Source organism: Phaseolus vulgaris, chromosome 1, assembly GCF_000499845.2.
Source record: "Phaseolus vulgaris cultivar G19833 chromosome 1, P. vulgaris v2.0, whole genome shotgun sequence".
Classification (NCBI taxonomy): domain Eukaryota; kingdom Viridiplantae; phylum Streptophyta; class Magnoliopsida; order Fabales; family Fabaceae; genus Phaseolus; species Phaseolus vulgaris.
In genome coordinates, this window is record NC_023759.2 from 14,062,492 (window position 1) to 14,079,664 (window position 17,173).

Consider the following 17,173-nt stretch of genomic DNA (forward strand, 5'->3'; position numbering starts at 1 on the left):
GCGTTAACTGTAATAGGGGTCGGCCATCGACCAAATCATCATGGCATGGGTCGGCCATCGGCCATGTTCCAGTGGTCTCGGTCGTCTCGGCCAAGTCTTCTAAGGTCTCGGCCTCTCAGTCGTCTCGGCCTCTCGGCCAAGTCTTCTAAGGTCTCGGCCTCTCGGCCAAGTCTTCTAAGATCTCGGCATCTCGGCCAAGTCTTCTCAGGCCTCGGCCTCTCGGCTACAATAGCTATACAAATTTATGTTTAATAAATTAATTGATATTTCATTTATATATATAAAAAATAATAATTTAACCATTAAATCGACCTATATTTTATATTAAATTATAATTTATTTGATATTTTATTATTATTATTATTATTTAACTTTAATAAAATATAATATGGATAACATCAATTATATGTAATTATAAACTTTTACATAAAAGTATAAAAGATATAATCTTGTATAAAAGATATAATCTTTGATAAAAAGTTATACTCATATAATTAAATTCCTCTCTTGCATATATATCACACTGCAAATCCTTCAGACTCACCCAATTATCGAGGAGAGATTAAATAATAACAATATATCTTTTACTAAATATTATAGTATTGAATATCTTTCAGTTAAATCATTTTATGTTTTAAACTTTATTGTTAGATTAAAAATTTCACTATATATATTATAGCTACAAAATTTATGTTTAATAAATTATTTGATATTTCATTTATATATATATATAGATATTTATATATATATCAACCTATATTTTATATTAAATTATAATTTATTTGATATTTTATTATTATTATTTAACTTTAATAAAATATAATATGGATAACAGCAATTATATAATTATTGGGAACACAATATATCTGTATTTTTTACTTTTATTATTTATATGTAATTATATTTATTATTAAAATTAAATAAACAATATTATTCACACTTAAACATATCTAACAAAGTAGTAATAAATTTATTGATTATTCAATTTAATTTAATTTTGATAAATTTTAATCCAATTAAATAAATTCCTCTCTTACATATATAAATATAAGTATAAATTATAAATTTTTACATAAAAGTATAAAAGATATAATCTTGTATAAAAGATATAATCTTTGATAAAAATTATACTCATAACTAAATTCCTCTCTTGCATATATATCACAGCCTTATAGTTTTGTATTTAGCAAATCATTTGAGGCTCACCCAATCTGAAATTGGAGGAACTAAACATTGCAAGAAGAAGAACCCTCGCTGATTACAAACCTAATTCGCGTCCTCATTCTCAATCTCTCCAACTTCACTCAGAGGCCTTTCTGTCTCGCGTCTTCGGAGGTATATTCTCTAATTCGCTTCCTCTCTTTGCTTTGATCTATGTGCTAGCCTTTCGAATCGTATTTTTTTTCCATCGTCGTTTAACATAGGGTTTTAAGGGATCAAACATAAACTCTAACTTGTACTCTTTCAAATGCTGTTTATTCCAAAACTGGGTCAAGTTGTAAGGTTCTCGATTATTGGAATTTAGGGTTAAATGATTTCTTAGTTATACTGATTGATTTTTTTCTTATTATACCCCTTTTTTATATAGCTTTTTAGCTGTGATGATGGCTCTGTAATTTATGATCGAGGTATTTGTGTTCAAACACTGTTTTTTTTTTTCTAGTTTTTAAGCAAGGCGAGAACAACCCTGCTACTATGCTGTACATTTTGATCGCCCTTCAAAGTGTTTTCATAATAATGTCATGCAAAGTTGCATTTTCCTTTTATTTATTTAGATGTTTATATTTTAAGCTTATGATGGAAGGATTTATCAAAGAGCTATGAAAGGGGAGCATTTTAATAAAATTTGTATATTTCAATTCCTTGGTCCAACGAGTTATTGATATTTAGCATTAGTCCATCATGTAGATTGGTATCGAATTAAATTTTTTAGTCACTTCTCTTGAATTAGAGAAACTTCATGTTATTTGCGTTATCAAATTGGATTTCTGTCTTATAAACAGAATCTTGTGTTACTATGTTATTTTGGATAGCGTATTGATATGTGGTACTATACATCAATGATTTTAGCACATTATCTTGTTTTTGCAATAGAAACCCATTTTCTTGGATGTTCAATTGGTGGATATATTTTATTTTTTTTTCATGACAATATTTCTAAATTACCATTGAAATTGATTTCTAATAATTTTTTCAGAGTTGATATGTACAATGGAATTGGACTACAGACCCCAAGAGGGTCAGGTACAAATGGCTACATTCAGAGTAACAAGTTCTTTGTGAAGCCCAAGATTTCAAAGGTTGCGGACAACACGAGGGGGTTCGAGGAAGATCAGGGCACTGCTGGGCTTAGCAGGAAGCCCAACAAAGAGATCCTTGAACATGATCGTAAGCGTCAGATCCAGCTTAAGCTTGTCATCCTTGAAGACAAGCTCATTGATCAGGGCTACACTGATGCCGAGATTTCTGAGAAACTAGAAAAAGCTCGCCAAAATTTGGAAGATGCTTCTGCCACCAATGAATCTGATGGACTTGGGCCTGTATCTGCATCAAATAAGAAGTAATTGATCTTGAATTCTGCTGTTTTTGTTAGAATTGTGATTCTTGTGAAATAATTGTGTCTATTAATGTGTTAATAGGGTTGTGATTGATTTTTAATTTTAACATATCTGTTAGGGTTGTGAGTGATTATTATTTGTGATTACAGTATCAGCATCAGAGAAGAAGCAATTGACTTTGATGGAATTTTAGGCTTGTGATTCTTGTGAAGAAATAATTGTTTCAATCAAGCTTTTTGTTGATAAGCTCTTTTACATTTTTATGAATTGTTGTGTTTCTTATGTACTGTTTGTGTCTGTGATCTTAGAGCTGAAAGCTTAATGTGAGAACAAACAAAACCTTTATGCGGAGAATTACGATCTTTTATGGTTGGACTCTATAAATTAAATAGGACTAAGTGTAACAGAAAATTCAAATGGTAACATCCTATCTTAAGTTTAGATGGTAAGAACAATATCATTATCTTTACCTCAACAACATCTGTGAATCACATCTTGCACACCAATCATCCAATTCTTCCACAGAAGGTTATGACACCTTTTATCCAAAGGTTGTTGCTCTGAACCTGTTCAAGCTTGCAGCCAAAATATAAAAAAAAATGGCTGCTCGAGCTGGCAATCACTGCACTGCAATCTACATTTCTCTGTGTTGTGTTTGCTGCTAGTGGGTCAAGAAGGGAGATATCCCAAAACTCTACAGTTATACTACTACGTATTGTCTTCTTTTTTATGTTAAGATCTTTTATATTTTAGTTCCAAGACAAAAACCACCTGGTCTCATCTTACTTTGGGCCTAAAGTTATCTATTGGACCCTTTTATTCATGGGCTTTCTAATGTTCTTTAATCAAAATATAAATAACAAAATTTAGATTCATTAAGGTGAAGGTTTTTTATTGAAAAAACTATGTTTTTTATTGAGAACTCATAAATAAGGGCTACTGCCTATTACATACTAGGTATAACAAACACATCTATGTGAAACCTATACAACAGAAGATAATCATTATTTGAGGTCTTCATAATGATGTTGTAAAATATCTGCAAGTTAATCACTGGAATTGATAAAATTAACTAATATCCTTGGATTACAACTTCTCTCGATTAAAGTGACAATCAATCTAAATATAAATATGTTTAGTTAAACATTGGGTTAGATGCAATCTGAAGGGCTGACTTATTATCACAATTTGACTTAGTTTGTTGGACTCCTCTAAATTTGAACTCTTGAAGAAGTTGTTTGCATGTTGGATTATTTGGATGTAAGGTTGTTTTAATTATTTTAGTGGTTGCTTGTTGATTGACGTTTCGAAGGCATACATGCAGTTATATTTGGATTATGTCAATTTTTGAATGGTGTGTGTAAATTTATGCCTAGATATATATTTAATAAAAATTATTTGGAGTTTTTCAGGGTTTCAGATACGCAGACTCATCAAATTGCTGCTAGGAAGGAAAAGCAGATGGAATCATTAAAAGCTGCTCTTGGCATTGTATCATCTGAAGTCAATGAAATAAATGCAGATGGGACTGATGGCCTTGGAAATGATGGGAAAAATGGTTCTAACATGGACGGGAAACATATTTCAAAGCCTGAACATGCCTTTTTGGACAGAAATTTTAGTAGGAAGAAACAAATGGTTGAAGGTCAAAAGGATGAAAATGTTAAGAGCCACAAGAAGATTGGAACTCGTGAGAAAAAGTACAATGATGATTCTTCTGATTCAGACACCTCTTCAAATGAGAAGAGAGGTACAAAGAAGCGTGGTAAAAAGTATGATGAATCTGATTCTGATAGTGATTCTAAGAGAAAGGTTAAGGCCAAAAAGATGAAGATTCCTAAGCACCACAAGAAGGGTAGGGTGGAAGATAGTGATTCTTCCTATGACTCTGATGACAGCAATATTGCAAGAAAAAGTTACAAGAAGAGACAAGAGTCTCATTATAGGAACACTTCAGAGGATGATTCTGATGATCATGATGACATCCCCAAGAATAAGACTAAGGAAGGGATGAAACATTCAAAAATGAGCAAACGTCATGATTCTGAGGTGGAATCTGATGTTGACAGTAAGGAAAATAAATATGGTACAGCTGGGAAGCAGAGGACAAGAAGGTATAATTCTGATGATGAGAATTCTGATAGAGACGGTGTTAAGCATGCCTCTGAGCAGAGAAGCAGAAATTATTATAACAAGGATGTTGAATCACAGATTGTTGGTCGGACTGCTCGCCATGGTGAGGATCATTTAGCAAGGAGGCATAGAAGAGACGATGATAATCACAGGGAGCATGAGCATAAAAGGAATAATGATGACCGTGGGGAAAGGAAGCATGGAAGGGATGAAGATCGCATAGAAAGAAATTACACGAGGGATGAGGATGTTGGAGAAAGAAAGCATGCCAGGAATGAAAATGATTCTAAAGAAGAGAAGCACAGAAGGCATGATGATGGCCGGAGAGTTAACCGAACAGGAAGAAAGCACTCAAGAGATGAGGATGATCTTGGAGAAAGAAAACAGGCAAGGGATGGTGATGATTCTAAAGAAGGGAACCGCAGAAAGGATGAGGATGACCATGGAGAGAGGAAGAACTTGAGCGATGTAGTTGACCTTGTTGAGAGAAAGCGTGGAAGGGATGAGGATGAACATGGAGAGAGAAAGTTCAGAAGGGATGAGGATGAACATGGAGAGAGAAAGTTCAGAAGGGATGAGGATGAACATGGAGAGAGAAAGTTCAGAAGGGATGAGGATGAACATGGAGAGAGAAAGTTCAGAAGGGAGGAGGATGAACATGGAGAAAGAAAGTTCAGAAGGGACGAGGATGAACATGGAGAAAGAAAGTTCAGAAGGGATGAGGATGATCATGCAAGAAGAAAGTTCAGAAGGGATGATGATGATTATGGAGAAAGGAAGCACTCAAGAGATGAGGGTGGTGTTCATATGGAAGCAAAACACAGTAGGATTGAGGATAGTCGTGGAGAACGAAAGAACATAAGGGAGGATGATGATAGAGAGAGAAAGCACTCAAAGGATGAAGGTGGTCGTGGAGAAAGAAAGCACAAAAGGGACGATGATGATGATGGTCATGAAGAAAGAAAACAGCACCGAAGGGATGATGTTGGCAGAGGAGAAAGAAAGCACAGGAGGGAGGAGCAGGAGCGCAGAAGGGATGAGAGGGAAAGTCGAGGAGATTATTCCAAAAGAGCCAAATACTAAGTTTTTCCTTCTAGTGGAGGAATGAAAGTCTTATGAACTGTGATCCAGGCTTTGAGAATACTTTTTTGCTGCTTTAATCTTTGGATTGTATGTGTGTTGTGTTGCTTTTCGAATTATGTAACTTATGTTTGAAATATTTTTCATGCGTGCTTGTTTCAAATTGTGTTCTGCTGTGTGACTGGTAGTATTTTTAAAAATAAAATAAAAAATTTACTTTTTGTTGAAATTATATTTCAGACGCATGGATTAAATGTCAGGCTTCGCTAGTATAATTGGTGGTTCTTGAAAACAATAAATGCCGATCGTTTCATTCAATGGGGAATTAATGATAATATCTATTACATAAGAAGATGAACAAACCTATTTTTAATAGTTAGGCTCAAAAGCTTAATTACCATTTTAGTAGCTCATTAGTTGTGGCCGAGATTTTTAAGTTGTTAAAATGGGAACACATTATTTATGTTGTCTAATAAAAACGATAATTTACCTGTAAAAGTATACCATTTAATCAAGTCTCTATCTAATAATATTGTAGTTTTTAAGATGAAATGCTTCGGAATGGACATCACGAGACCATAAATGTTATTCTCCATTTTATCTACAATTTCATAGCTACACATGATTTTGTATTTGACATAAAAAAAAAGTTGATACACTATTTCCACCTGTCATGCCTCGTGTTTCTTAATGACTTGTTCTGCTTTCACTATTTTTTCAATTTTGTTTCACAATCATTAAAAATTATTATTTGCTCTCATTCTTTATAAATTGACTTATGGATTGTCTATCAAACAACAAATATTATGAAAACTTATAATTTGGCCTATTTTTTAAAAATTGATTTTTGTGTATAAAAGAATCCAATGTAGTATTGATGTGACGCTGAGATAATATTATTGAATAAAAACAATAAATTAATCTATAATTTATTTTAATATTTAAACGTTGTAATTGAAAAGTGAGTACAGAATGAAAATGACGTTGCCATCACCCTCACACGGTATAAATGCCACTTTTATCCATTTAATAGAAGAAAAAACATCGTCATATTTTTAAAAAAGGACCAAATTAAAATTTTAATAATTGTGGATAAAATTTTTAAAAAATTGGTACGAAAATTTGAATGGAAGTATCAGTGTAAGGAAGAAAAGTTAAGAGACTAAATTAATACAACTAAAAAACCAAAATCTGAATCTGATACTTGAGTTAAGAAATACAACTGTCTCACTAAATTTTGAAAGCTTTTATCATTTTTAATTTATATACTGTTATTCGTTATGGTTGTATCTTTGCATCTCAGTGGTGTTACGACAACGATAATTCTTAAGTAGATAGAATGTATTGTGACTGTTAAATAAAAAGAACAGAGAAAGAGACACTGTTACTAACTAGAAGTGTATTGTTTACATGGATACAGATTTCAACCAAGGTCTCTCAGAAATCTATTCTCTCTCCTTTTCCCTTAAGCATCAACTGTTCTTCCTCTCTCTCTCTGTTGTCTCTATCTAAAAATTGTGTACATGCAACTAGTCCATACCTAGAATCCTGATTTAAGAGAGTATGATTGCATTTCAACCCATTCATGATAATCTTGTAGCATCTGCTGAAGTAGCAGTGGCACCAGCTTGTCCACCAAAGCCTGCATCATTCTGTTGCATAGCCAAAAGAAATTAATCATCCTAAACAAAATGGCGAGTTACTAATTTTGTCTTCAAAGTGATAGACAAGGGTGAGCACATACTGAGTACAAGGCGAAGACACAGAAAAGAAGAAAAAGAATCACCTCCTTTGATCTACTTGCTGCTTTCTTATTCAAAAAGTTCTTACATAATGAAACTTATTCATAAGTTTTAATACTAAAGCACATTGAAATAAGCTAAACTAGGTTATAAACCACTGAAATAAGCCTAAATAGGGCCCTAAGTTCATCCTCTAAAAGAAAATGATTTAAACAAAGCATAAACAAATTAAATGTCACATGCATACAAAGTTGAAAAGAAGAGATATTCACCAAAATTCCCAGAGGATTTAAATTCTTGTCACTTCAAACCTCAATCTGTAATTTCTCAGCCAAGTCCAAATTACAAAATAGGTTTCTGCCATAAGGCTACAGGTTTGTAACCCAGAGAGACAACCAATATCTACTATAAGTTAACTGCAGAATATGACATCACCTTGCATAAACTGAGTTCTTATTTATCATTTATATAAACAGAATCCATAGCAAAAATAGAACTTCTGTGCACATCCAGAAGAATAACTAGTAATTCAATCTCAACATTTACATTATCTAATATCATAAATTGGTAAAGTCAAAATTGAAATTAGGAATTGTTCATCTTGGCAGATTAGAAAGACTATTTAGGTGAAAATTTTACGTCATGATAGACGGGTTTGACAAAGGGCAAAGGTTACATCATAAAAGTAAGGAGGAGGAGAAACTAAGCCATCAATCAGAAAAACAGTGTCTGATGATTTTTCCTTAAATTTAGTCAACAAAAAACTCAATATTTAACTGCAATATAACGTCCTACCCCTCACATTAACTATATATTAGTGTTCTAGAACCTCTCAATTTCCAATAAGTTGCTTTTGAATATATTCCGAATTCACATGAAGTACATAGACCTTAGTGAAAGAAAGACCTATATTAAAAAGAGTTTAGCATGGCATTTATAGCAACAGACACTTAATGTACAAATATATCGTAAAACAACTTGACCATGCAGAGTACACAATCTAAAAGGACGAAATTAAAACTATTTACTAAGTAACTCACATATTTCCCGGACCCTCAACAGCAGAAGTAGGCATCATGGTAAATGGTTGTGTGTAGATCTGCAGAGAGATATCTTTATTTTAATGATGAGAAGAAAAGCTAAAATCAGTTATATCAAATTGAATTAAAGTTAATATAGTCATGGATACTAATTTTGATTAAACCAGTGATCTTTTTAGCATATGAATACGCAGCTACAAAAAATGAATTAGCAATGATTATGTTGGAGTTAGTAGGACTCCTTCATTACGTAGAAATGAACAGTGGAGCAATATCACTGAGAAAGAAGGAATCTCTCAACTTAATTCATAAGTTTTTAGACAAGAAACAAACCAGAAATTTCACTTTGATGACAAAATTCAACTGAATACCTGGACTTTCTTTCTTATAAGGCTACAATATAATTTCCATGAAGTAAGGCAATCCATGACTTCATAGTCCTCGAAAACAAATTTAATCATCATAACATACAGGATTACCACTCTAATATTCCAGGAAAGCCAACAAATATGGATGTAACAGTATATGTAATATTTATGTATTTTATGAGGATAAGACAAACCTCAAGGGTGAGATTCAACTTAACATCAACTTCTAAATATGATTCGGCACCAGCACCACCCCATTTCATATGGTTTACCATGAATGCTGCAAAACATAGAGTTATTAACAAACTACCAGGACAGTTGTTAAAAGCACTGAAAAAACAAAAGTCTCATGAAACATGTATTTCAGATAAACTTGAATTCAGCGGAAAATTGTGATGAAAGACTAGCTTTTACAAATATAATAATATCAAAGGTTCTAAGTAAATCTCCCCTGATATCTGGAGAAATTCCATAATTTTCTGTCTGAGCACCCTTGATAAGTCGTTTCCAGCATTTTCAGCACCAGGTGGTGGAGAGTCTTACCCTCAATTTATGATAAGGAGAACGAAACAGTTTTCTCTCTACTAAGCGGAAGACAGATAAATTTCTTTGCACAAGGTTTTGATAGAAAATAAACATTTTTTATATTTCAATTTCACAAAGGGAGGATTTATAAAACTAGTACAACTACGCACACAGAGTACATTATAACTAACTACCTGAAAAGTGGCGGTTTTGCTCTTTCACGACTTCTGAACCCTCAAACTGAATAATAAAGTATGAAACAATTAAAATGGGATGAGTAACGAAAGGAATGTTACAAAGACTCATGTTCAATCAAACTAAGGTTTATATACATCTATTATTTCTTAGGGCATTGATTAATGTTGGAAAAAATGGGATGACAGTATAAATAAAATCGAGAGAAAATAATTAATTTTAATGATAAAAGTTTGTTACAAAAACTCTCAAATAATCTCACACTACCCTTCTGGACAACTCATCTCTCAAAACTCTCTTTTGTTTTGTTTGTAAGGTTTTAAAGGTTCCGATGTTGTTTTTATTAAAAGAAAGACGTGTAAGTACTAATTAATAAATAATTTAAACCACACATAACTATAGCTATCTTTCTAACTTTGATAGCATGAAATAAACTCTTCTATTGGTTTCATTTTAGATGTAGTGGAACCATACAACAATGCTCCCCCTCCAACTACATCTAGGAAGTCATTATCTAACATTCATTTCACTAATGTCTTTGCACAACTCTAGCTTTTCTATAGTGAGCACCTTCGTAAGCATATCCATTGCATTCTTCTCTATGTGAATCTTCATCAAACTTAACTCTTGTTGATCCATCATCTCACGAATCCAATAATAGCGAGCATCACAATAATATTTCTTTTCTAGCTGCCTCTATTGTGAATAAAGCAACATACTTCTACATCCTTGATTGCCAAGACATGACTCACTTGCAAAAGTGTATATGTATCCCGATGTAGATTTTCTACCATCAAGAATCCCAACCATGTCTGCATCTATACAACCTCTAAGATTGGATCAACTCCCCCGTAACACAAACATGTCTTAGATGTGCCAATCTAATTAACTACTTCACAATGATCCTTTCAAAGATTTTAGAGGTATCTGGTCATTGCTCCAACAACATGTGCTATATCAGGTCTCATTCACATTATCGCATACATCATGCTTCCAACTGCAAAAGAGTAAGTAACTATTAACACTTCATCCATCTCCTCTTTAGAAGAGGGACACAACCTCTTTATTAGCTTGGAGTGATTAGCCAATGGTTGGCTTAGTGGCTTGGTATTCTCCATATTTAACCTCTGAATAAATTTCTCTTGTGACAGCCACAACTTGTGTACTTTTCTATCCCTGTAAATGTGCATGCCAAGAATCTATTGAGTTCGTCCTAAGTCTTTCATATCAAATGACTTGAAAAGTTTTCCTTTCATATGTTTTTATCTTTGTTGCATCCTTACCGACTATCAACATGTTGTCCACATATAGTAGCAATGCAACAAAATATCCTCCTAAGAGCTTTTGGAAGTAGACACATTGCCCCATAGTTATTCTTTTGTATCCTTGACTCATCATGAAAGAATCAAATTTCTAATACTATTGTCTTAAAGCTTTCTTAAGGCCATATAAACTCTTCTTCAATTTCCATACAAGGTTCTTCTTTCCTGCAACCTCAAATCCTTTTGGTTGTGGCATGTATATTCTTCATCAACATAAAGGAATACAATCTTCACATCCATTTCTTCAAACTCTAAGTCTAGACTAGAAGTCAATCCAAACATGACACACACCAATGTCATTTTTACCACATTTGAGAAGATTTCATCAAAATCGATTCCTTTCTTTTGGAAGAATCTTTTAACCACGGTCACGCCCTGTGCTTCATGACCCTTCCAATACTATCTTCTTTAATCTTGAAAGCCCATTTATTCCTTAGCGCCTTCTTTTCTTCAGGATCTTAGCTAAGTCATCTGTCTAATTATTTTGCAAAGATTGTGCATAGCAGCCTGCAACAATTTCTCTTTGTTTGGATGAGACAACACTCTTTTTAATCCTTTCGGCTCTTCTTTTTCAGTGGGAAGAATGTATTGTGTATTTCGTATACGTCTTGGATGGAACCCTACTTCTCGTTGACCTCCGTTGACTCATAAGGTTTTGGTGGTGCTTCATTTTCTAATCTTTCTTCATCGGATTGTTGAACCTGGTTCAACAATCTCTTTTGCTTACTCTTCAATAGCTTCAAGAACATCCCTGTAAGATTTGAAACAAAATATGTAATTATTAGACTTTTAGTCAATGTAGGTTTATTTAGATCTTCATTTTCTAATCTTTCTTCATCGGGTTGTTGAACCTCACCTGGTTCAACAATCTCTTTTGCATACTCTTGCATAGCTTCAAGAACATCCCTATGTAAGATTTGAAACAAAATATGTAATTATTATACTTTTAGTCAATGTAGGTGTATATAACTGGTTCCTAGGAATATCACATCTCTACTTTTGAATACCTTCCTTTCCTTTGGGTTCTATAACCCATATCCAAAATTTTCATCTCCATTGTAACCAATGAAGATACTTGGCATGGTTCTTGCCTTAAGCTTTTGCCTTCACTATTTGGATAAATGTGCAAATGTCAAACATGTGAATCCCTTTAAATGTGAGCATGAGGGGTCTTACCATACCAGATCTTCTCTGGAGTCCCAAAATTCAAAGGAACTAATGGTGATCTATTTAATAAGTGACAGGCAGTGCGAACAACCTCTCCCCAAAATGTCTTAGGCGGCTTAGCCATACTTAACATGCTTCTAGCACACTCCATGATGATTCAGTTAAGACTTTATACTACACCATTGTGTTGAGGTGTACATGATATTGTCTTCTCATGTTGAATGTCATATCTCTTGCAGTAGGCATTGAACTCCTTAGAAGTACACTCTGCTCCGTTGTCTCAACAACTTCTTTCCTATCTCACATTATACCATGGCATAAAATTGCAAGAAATTTTCTAATACCTGATCCTTGATCCTCAAAAAATACACAAATCTTTCTAAAAGCATCTTCAATAAAAGTTAGAAAATACTTGTTACGATCTAGTGATTCCATCTTCAAGGGACCGCATATATAAAAGTGAACAAACTCAATAATTCTAATCTTCTTACAGATGAGGAGCTTAAACAAATTCTTCGTTGTTTACCATACAAACAATGATTACAAAGATGACTTTTCATATCCTTAATAGTGATCAACTCATGTGTGACCAAATCTTTGGTGCCACAAATCCTACTACTCTTCTTCCACTACATTGGTGCTTTCTAAGTTGATTTTTACTCAAGTTTTGTATAAGCTACCATAAAGTTTTCCTTGAGCCGTAACTCCTTTCAACACTTTACATGTTCTATTGCGGAAGCGATTTTCAGAAACCTCATTGATCAAGAGTTCATCTTGAAAGTAGATTCAATTGAAGATCTTCTGACATATATCAAACATCCTTCAGAGTAACTCTACACCCAACGTCTATTATTATTTGAACATCGTCAATACTCACAGTCTTATTAACACTAGTGTTGTCCATCTTCACAGTGCCAAATTCATCGGTCTCATGATGTGAAGATGTCTCTTCTAGGAATGGCATGGCAAGAAGCGGCAATATCTATTGTCCACTCAACTTCTCCACTTCACACCACTATGCATAATTCTTCTTGAACGGCAAATGCAACCATCTTTTCAACAACTATGACTTGTATCTCTTCATCCTTGTGTGCTTAGGAACTCTTTGAATCTTGCTCCCTTCACAACCTTCAACAATCCCTTTTAAAATGACCTTTCATCCAACAATAGTAACAACTCAGTTTCCATCCTTCTACTAACCTGCCCCTTCTATGTATTGGCTTACCCCAACTTTTGCTTTTACCTTACCCCTACTTTGATTTTCCCTTAATTATCTCCCCCTACCTTCAATGAAAAAGGCGTCCTCATTGTTTACATTGTTGTCCTTTCGCCTACCTTCCTCATTGAACAAACCATCCGTCACAGTAAACATGGTGAGTTTTCCTCCAAAAGTCGAATTGTTGAGGGTGACTCCTAAAGTCTCCCAATTATCAGGAAGAGAACTAGGAAGAGAACTACGAAGTAAAAGGGTTTGAAATTCATCGTCAAGATTTAACTCCATTCTAAAATATTGGTTTGCTAGGTTCTAAAATTCACTAGTTTGTCTGCTATTGAAGTTCCACTTCATATTCATAAACTTTCTTATTAGGAGAGCTTTATTTTCTGTGGTCTTAGATTGATACATATCCTCTAGCTTCTTCCAAAAAGTACAAGCACTAGTTTCATGAGACATGTGTTGAAATACACTATGATCGATCAATTGTCGAATCAAACCATGTGCTTCCTGTTCATCTTTTTCCACTCTACATCTTTAGTAGGATTAGGATTCTTACCTTCATGCTCTATAGGATCATAGTAATATTTTCAATTAAGGAGATTCTCCATCCTTGCTTCCAAAGTGTGTAGTTGTTGGCAGTGAGCCTAATCATATCACCAAATGAATCGTTGATTCTCCGTTGCGAAGAAGAAAAATAATATCGTAGGGCTAAACTTAAGAAAAAAAATTAACAGGGAAAATACATACTTTAAAAAGACAATTTAAAAGGGACAATGAGTTGACAAGATGAAACATGACAATGAGGTGATAATGGTTTTACGCTTGCGTGGTAGCTAATGTGGTCGTCTCTCACCAGATTTTATCTCAACACACAATCACACCCCCCAAAACTTCAACCTAAGCTCTAGTACCACTTGTTGGGAAAAATGGGATAATAGCACAAATAAAATTGAGAGAAAACAATCAATTTTATTGATAAAAGATTATTATAAAAACTCTCAAATAATCTCACACCACCTTTCTTTACAACTCATCTCTCAAAACTCTCTTTCGTTTTGTTTTTAATGTTTTAGAGGTTCCTATGTTATTTTTATTAACTACATAAAGACATGTATATATACTAATTATAAATAATTTAAACCACACATGAGTATAGCTATCTTCGTAACTTTGAGTGCATGAAATGGTCAACGAAAAACTTTGGCTTCGTTTTAGATGTAGTGGAACTATACAACAATTAATATGTGTGCTTGAGGAATATTATTAACTAAAGTTTTCGAAAGGTGCTTACAAACTAGAAATTAAGAAACTTTACTATTTGGTGTATATTTCGTTGATTCTCTCTCACACACATAGCATTTGTGGACACCAGTATCAAGCACTTCCTTACTTGTACTGTCTGATAGCTGCTAGAAAATTTACTTTAAGAAATCTAGTTGTTGAACTACACTTGATTAATATAATCACTCATTAATCTGGGAGTAGATAGTGAAATAGTTGATGGGTCTTTGACACATGTATAAGATAAGAGGGGCAAGAGAGCATGAGCAGGAGTGTTGGCCGAGGTTTATGAGAGCATGTGACAGCAATGTACTGGAGAGGGGAATTGTTAAATGATGGGGAGAGGGTGAGAGAGAGAGAGAAGGAAATATGAATACGGAGAGGGAAGATAATGAAGAGGCATAACCAAATTTTAGGAGTGAATTGGTGGCTTAGGCAAGGAGGGCAGAATCTATGTATTAGCTCTTATTGTTATCTCTTATTGCTTTGTTTCTATTGCCCGGTTGTGTTGTGTTTCTGTTTATTGAAAAGAAGTCTAAAAATTAAAGCTCACACTTAATCATGAACAAAACATTTTTGTTATTTTTGGGTTAGGGAGGACGGGGTCAGACCTTACAAGAAAGCATCTCAACCAAGCAATCTTCATCCGTTGAGGTAACTCGCAGATCCAGCAATGGGGCAGCTTCAAAGTTTAAAAATTGAAGTTTAGGCAGTTCACATCTACACATACAAGAATAATTATTTGATTACAGATGTATACTAATTTTTATGTCACGATCTAGATGAGTAACAATATTTGCATAAGCCAAACCATTGGAAGAACAACTCAAGCCACCAAAACAGAATTAAGGAGGTGGCAAACCTGTATGTGTTGGCATCAAGAGATTGAAACGATTGCAAGGCCTTTGTGTTTAAAACGGCTGCAATTCCACTAGGGTGGCTCAGAAATTCACTGATGTGATATTTGTTACCTCCAAAATCATCACTATATGTTGGCAGCCTGATTCTCTCCTTTTTTGCAGCAAACAAATTTGCCCTCTTTGAATTTGAATTCAAGGAAGTTACAGCCTTCCCCTTGAGGTCTATTTTCTTCCTGAAAATTTAAAATTCATGGCCGAAAAACTAACTATTCTTAGCAAAAAGATCACATTGACAAGATTTGAAGGTTCAAAACAAACCCAACAGAGAAAAAAAAAAAAGATAAAAACACAAATTACCCTAACACCTCTTGTGGTATCTTGAGGAGATTACACATATTCATCTTTTTAACTCCTACAGTACCATTTCTTAGATGTTTCAAATGCATTACAGTGTGAGGTATCAAAAAACACATTACACACTTCTCTAAGAGAAGTTATTGTAAACGTTAAAAAAGTAGAGATATCGTGGGCAATTTGAAGAAATCACATGAAACGTGAGTGTAATTCGCTCTTAAAAGTAAACAAATGCTTCTCTAACCTCTTTCATAAAGCACAAACAAGAAGTGCCACAACTAGATCTCATCAATAAACAAATACTCATAGAAAGGGAAAACTTCAACCAAGTTCACCTAACTTAACTCGTATCATTTGAAGCTTATTGTGTTTTATGGCCACTAATAGAACTAAGAAAGAACAAGAAATCATGTATATCAGTACCCACAACCATATAAATACCTGCTATCACTCATATTATCACTACCTCCATTCTCATTACAGGAATAAAAAAAACTAAATTCACATAATAAATTATATTAAAATTTACTAATTTCTTAGTATTTTTCCTAAATTGTCAATGAAATAAAAGTTTTAAATTGACTATAAATGGAGAGGGAGTACAATTTTACTAGTATGGAACAACAACGAAGTTAATTACGCTAACTAACCCGTTGATAAATTGTTGCATGGTGGGGGATGAACGTGTAACCCAGATTTGTTCTTGTCCGAAACATTTGTTGCTCAAAAGGATTGCTTTTGCTGCAAAATGAAAGCAGTAGAGATTAATGGAAACATAAAAAGATAAAGAGAAGTGAGAATGAGAGTGTGTGGATGCAGAGAAAAGAGAAAAGGAAGTGGGGGTTGGAGTAATCACCCATTTATGTGTTGGAAGAAATACTAAGAACGAAAAAGATTGAAGCAAAACAAAGCAGATTATGTTGGACCTGTTGTCTGTAACTGACAACTTTAATGGAAAGAGAAGATTTTAAGGGGAAAACTGATATCCTGTTTGCATGAACAACACACATGATCCTTTCAATCAGTTATTAATCTTACATTAATTTAAATTATAATTACCAAAAGTGTTAGATGTTTTAATCATTAGTATTAATGCAGTTCATAATCTAAATATTAGTGCGTCCATTCACTTTATATTAAATCTAAATGTAAAATTGAAAAGAGAAATATTCGCAATACTCCATCTCATGGTTTTAATATTTTCTCTATTATTGGTTAGAATTTATTGTAAATCATAATTGAATCTTACTGTCGTCTCTATAAGCAAGAAGAGAGACCAGCTGGATGAGTACTACGTTTCACAAAAATTACGATTTTCAATAAATTTTACTT

At 33.7% G+C, this 17,173-nt stretch overlaps 2 protein-coding genes across 2 annotated transcripts; one reads left to right on the plus strand and one right to left on the minus strand.

Moving 5' to 3' along the window:
- The first annotated feature begins 1,070 nt into the window (after window positions 1–1,070).
- LOC137813646 (uncharacterized) lies at window positions 1,071–5,934 on the plus strand. The gene is made up of 3 exons (XM_068616010.1): window positions 1,071–1,335; window positions 2,198–2,560; window positions 3,971–5,934. The coding sequence occupies exons 2-3, from the start codon at window positions 2,205–2,207 to the stop codon at window positions 5,772–5,774; spliced, it is 2,160 nt and encodes a 719-aa protein (XP_068472111.1). The 5' UTR covers window positions 1,071–1,335; window positions 2,198–2,204; the 3' UTR covers window positions 5,775–5,934.
- Window positions 5,935–7,129: 1,195 nt separating this feature from the next.
- On the minus strand, window positions 7,130–16,860 carry LOC137813647 (uncharacterized). The gene is made up of 8 exons (XM_068616011.1): window positions 16,698–16,860; window positions 16,492–16,582; window positions 15,490–15,720; window positions 15,239–15,347; window positions 9,641–9,686; window positions 9,116–9,201; window positions 8,554–8,612; window positions 7,130–7,423 (listed from the first exon to the last, which is right to left on the minus strand). Exons 1-8 carry the CDS (start codon window positions 16,699–16,701, stop codon window positions 7,312–7,314), a joined length of 738 nt encoding a protein of 245 aa, XP_068472112.1. The 5' UTR covers window positions 16,702–16,860; the 3' UTR covers window positions 7,130–7,311.
- Window positions 16,861–17,173: the final 313 nt, after the last annotated feature.

Coding starts and splice junctions, on each gene's coding strand:
- LOC137813646 (XM_068616010.1), top strand. CDS start 2,205: ATGTACAATGGAATTGGACTACAGACCCCAAGAGGGTCAGGTACAAAT. Junction 2,561..3,970: donor GTATCTGCATCAAATAAGAA/GTAATTGATCTT, acceptor GGAGTTTTTCAG/GGTTTCAGATACGCAGACTC.
- LOC137813647 (XM_068616011.1), bottom strand. Junction 15,721..16,491: donor ATGCAACAATTTATCAACGG/GTTAGTTAGCGT, acceptor TTAAATTTTCAG/GAAGAAAATAGACCTCAAGG. Junction 7,424..8,553: donor GTTGAGGGTCCGGGAAATAT/GTGAGTTACTTA, acceptor GCTATGCAACAG/AATGATGCAGGCTTTGGTGG.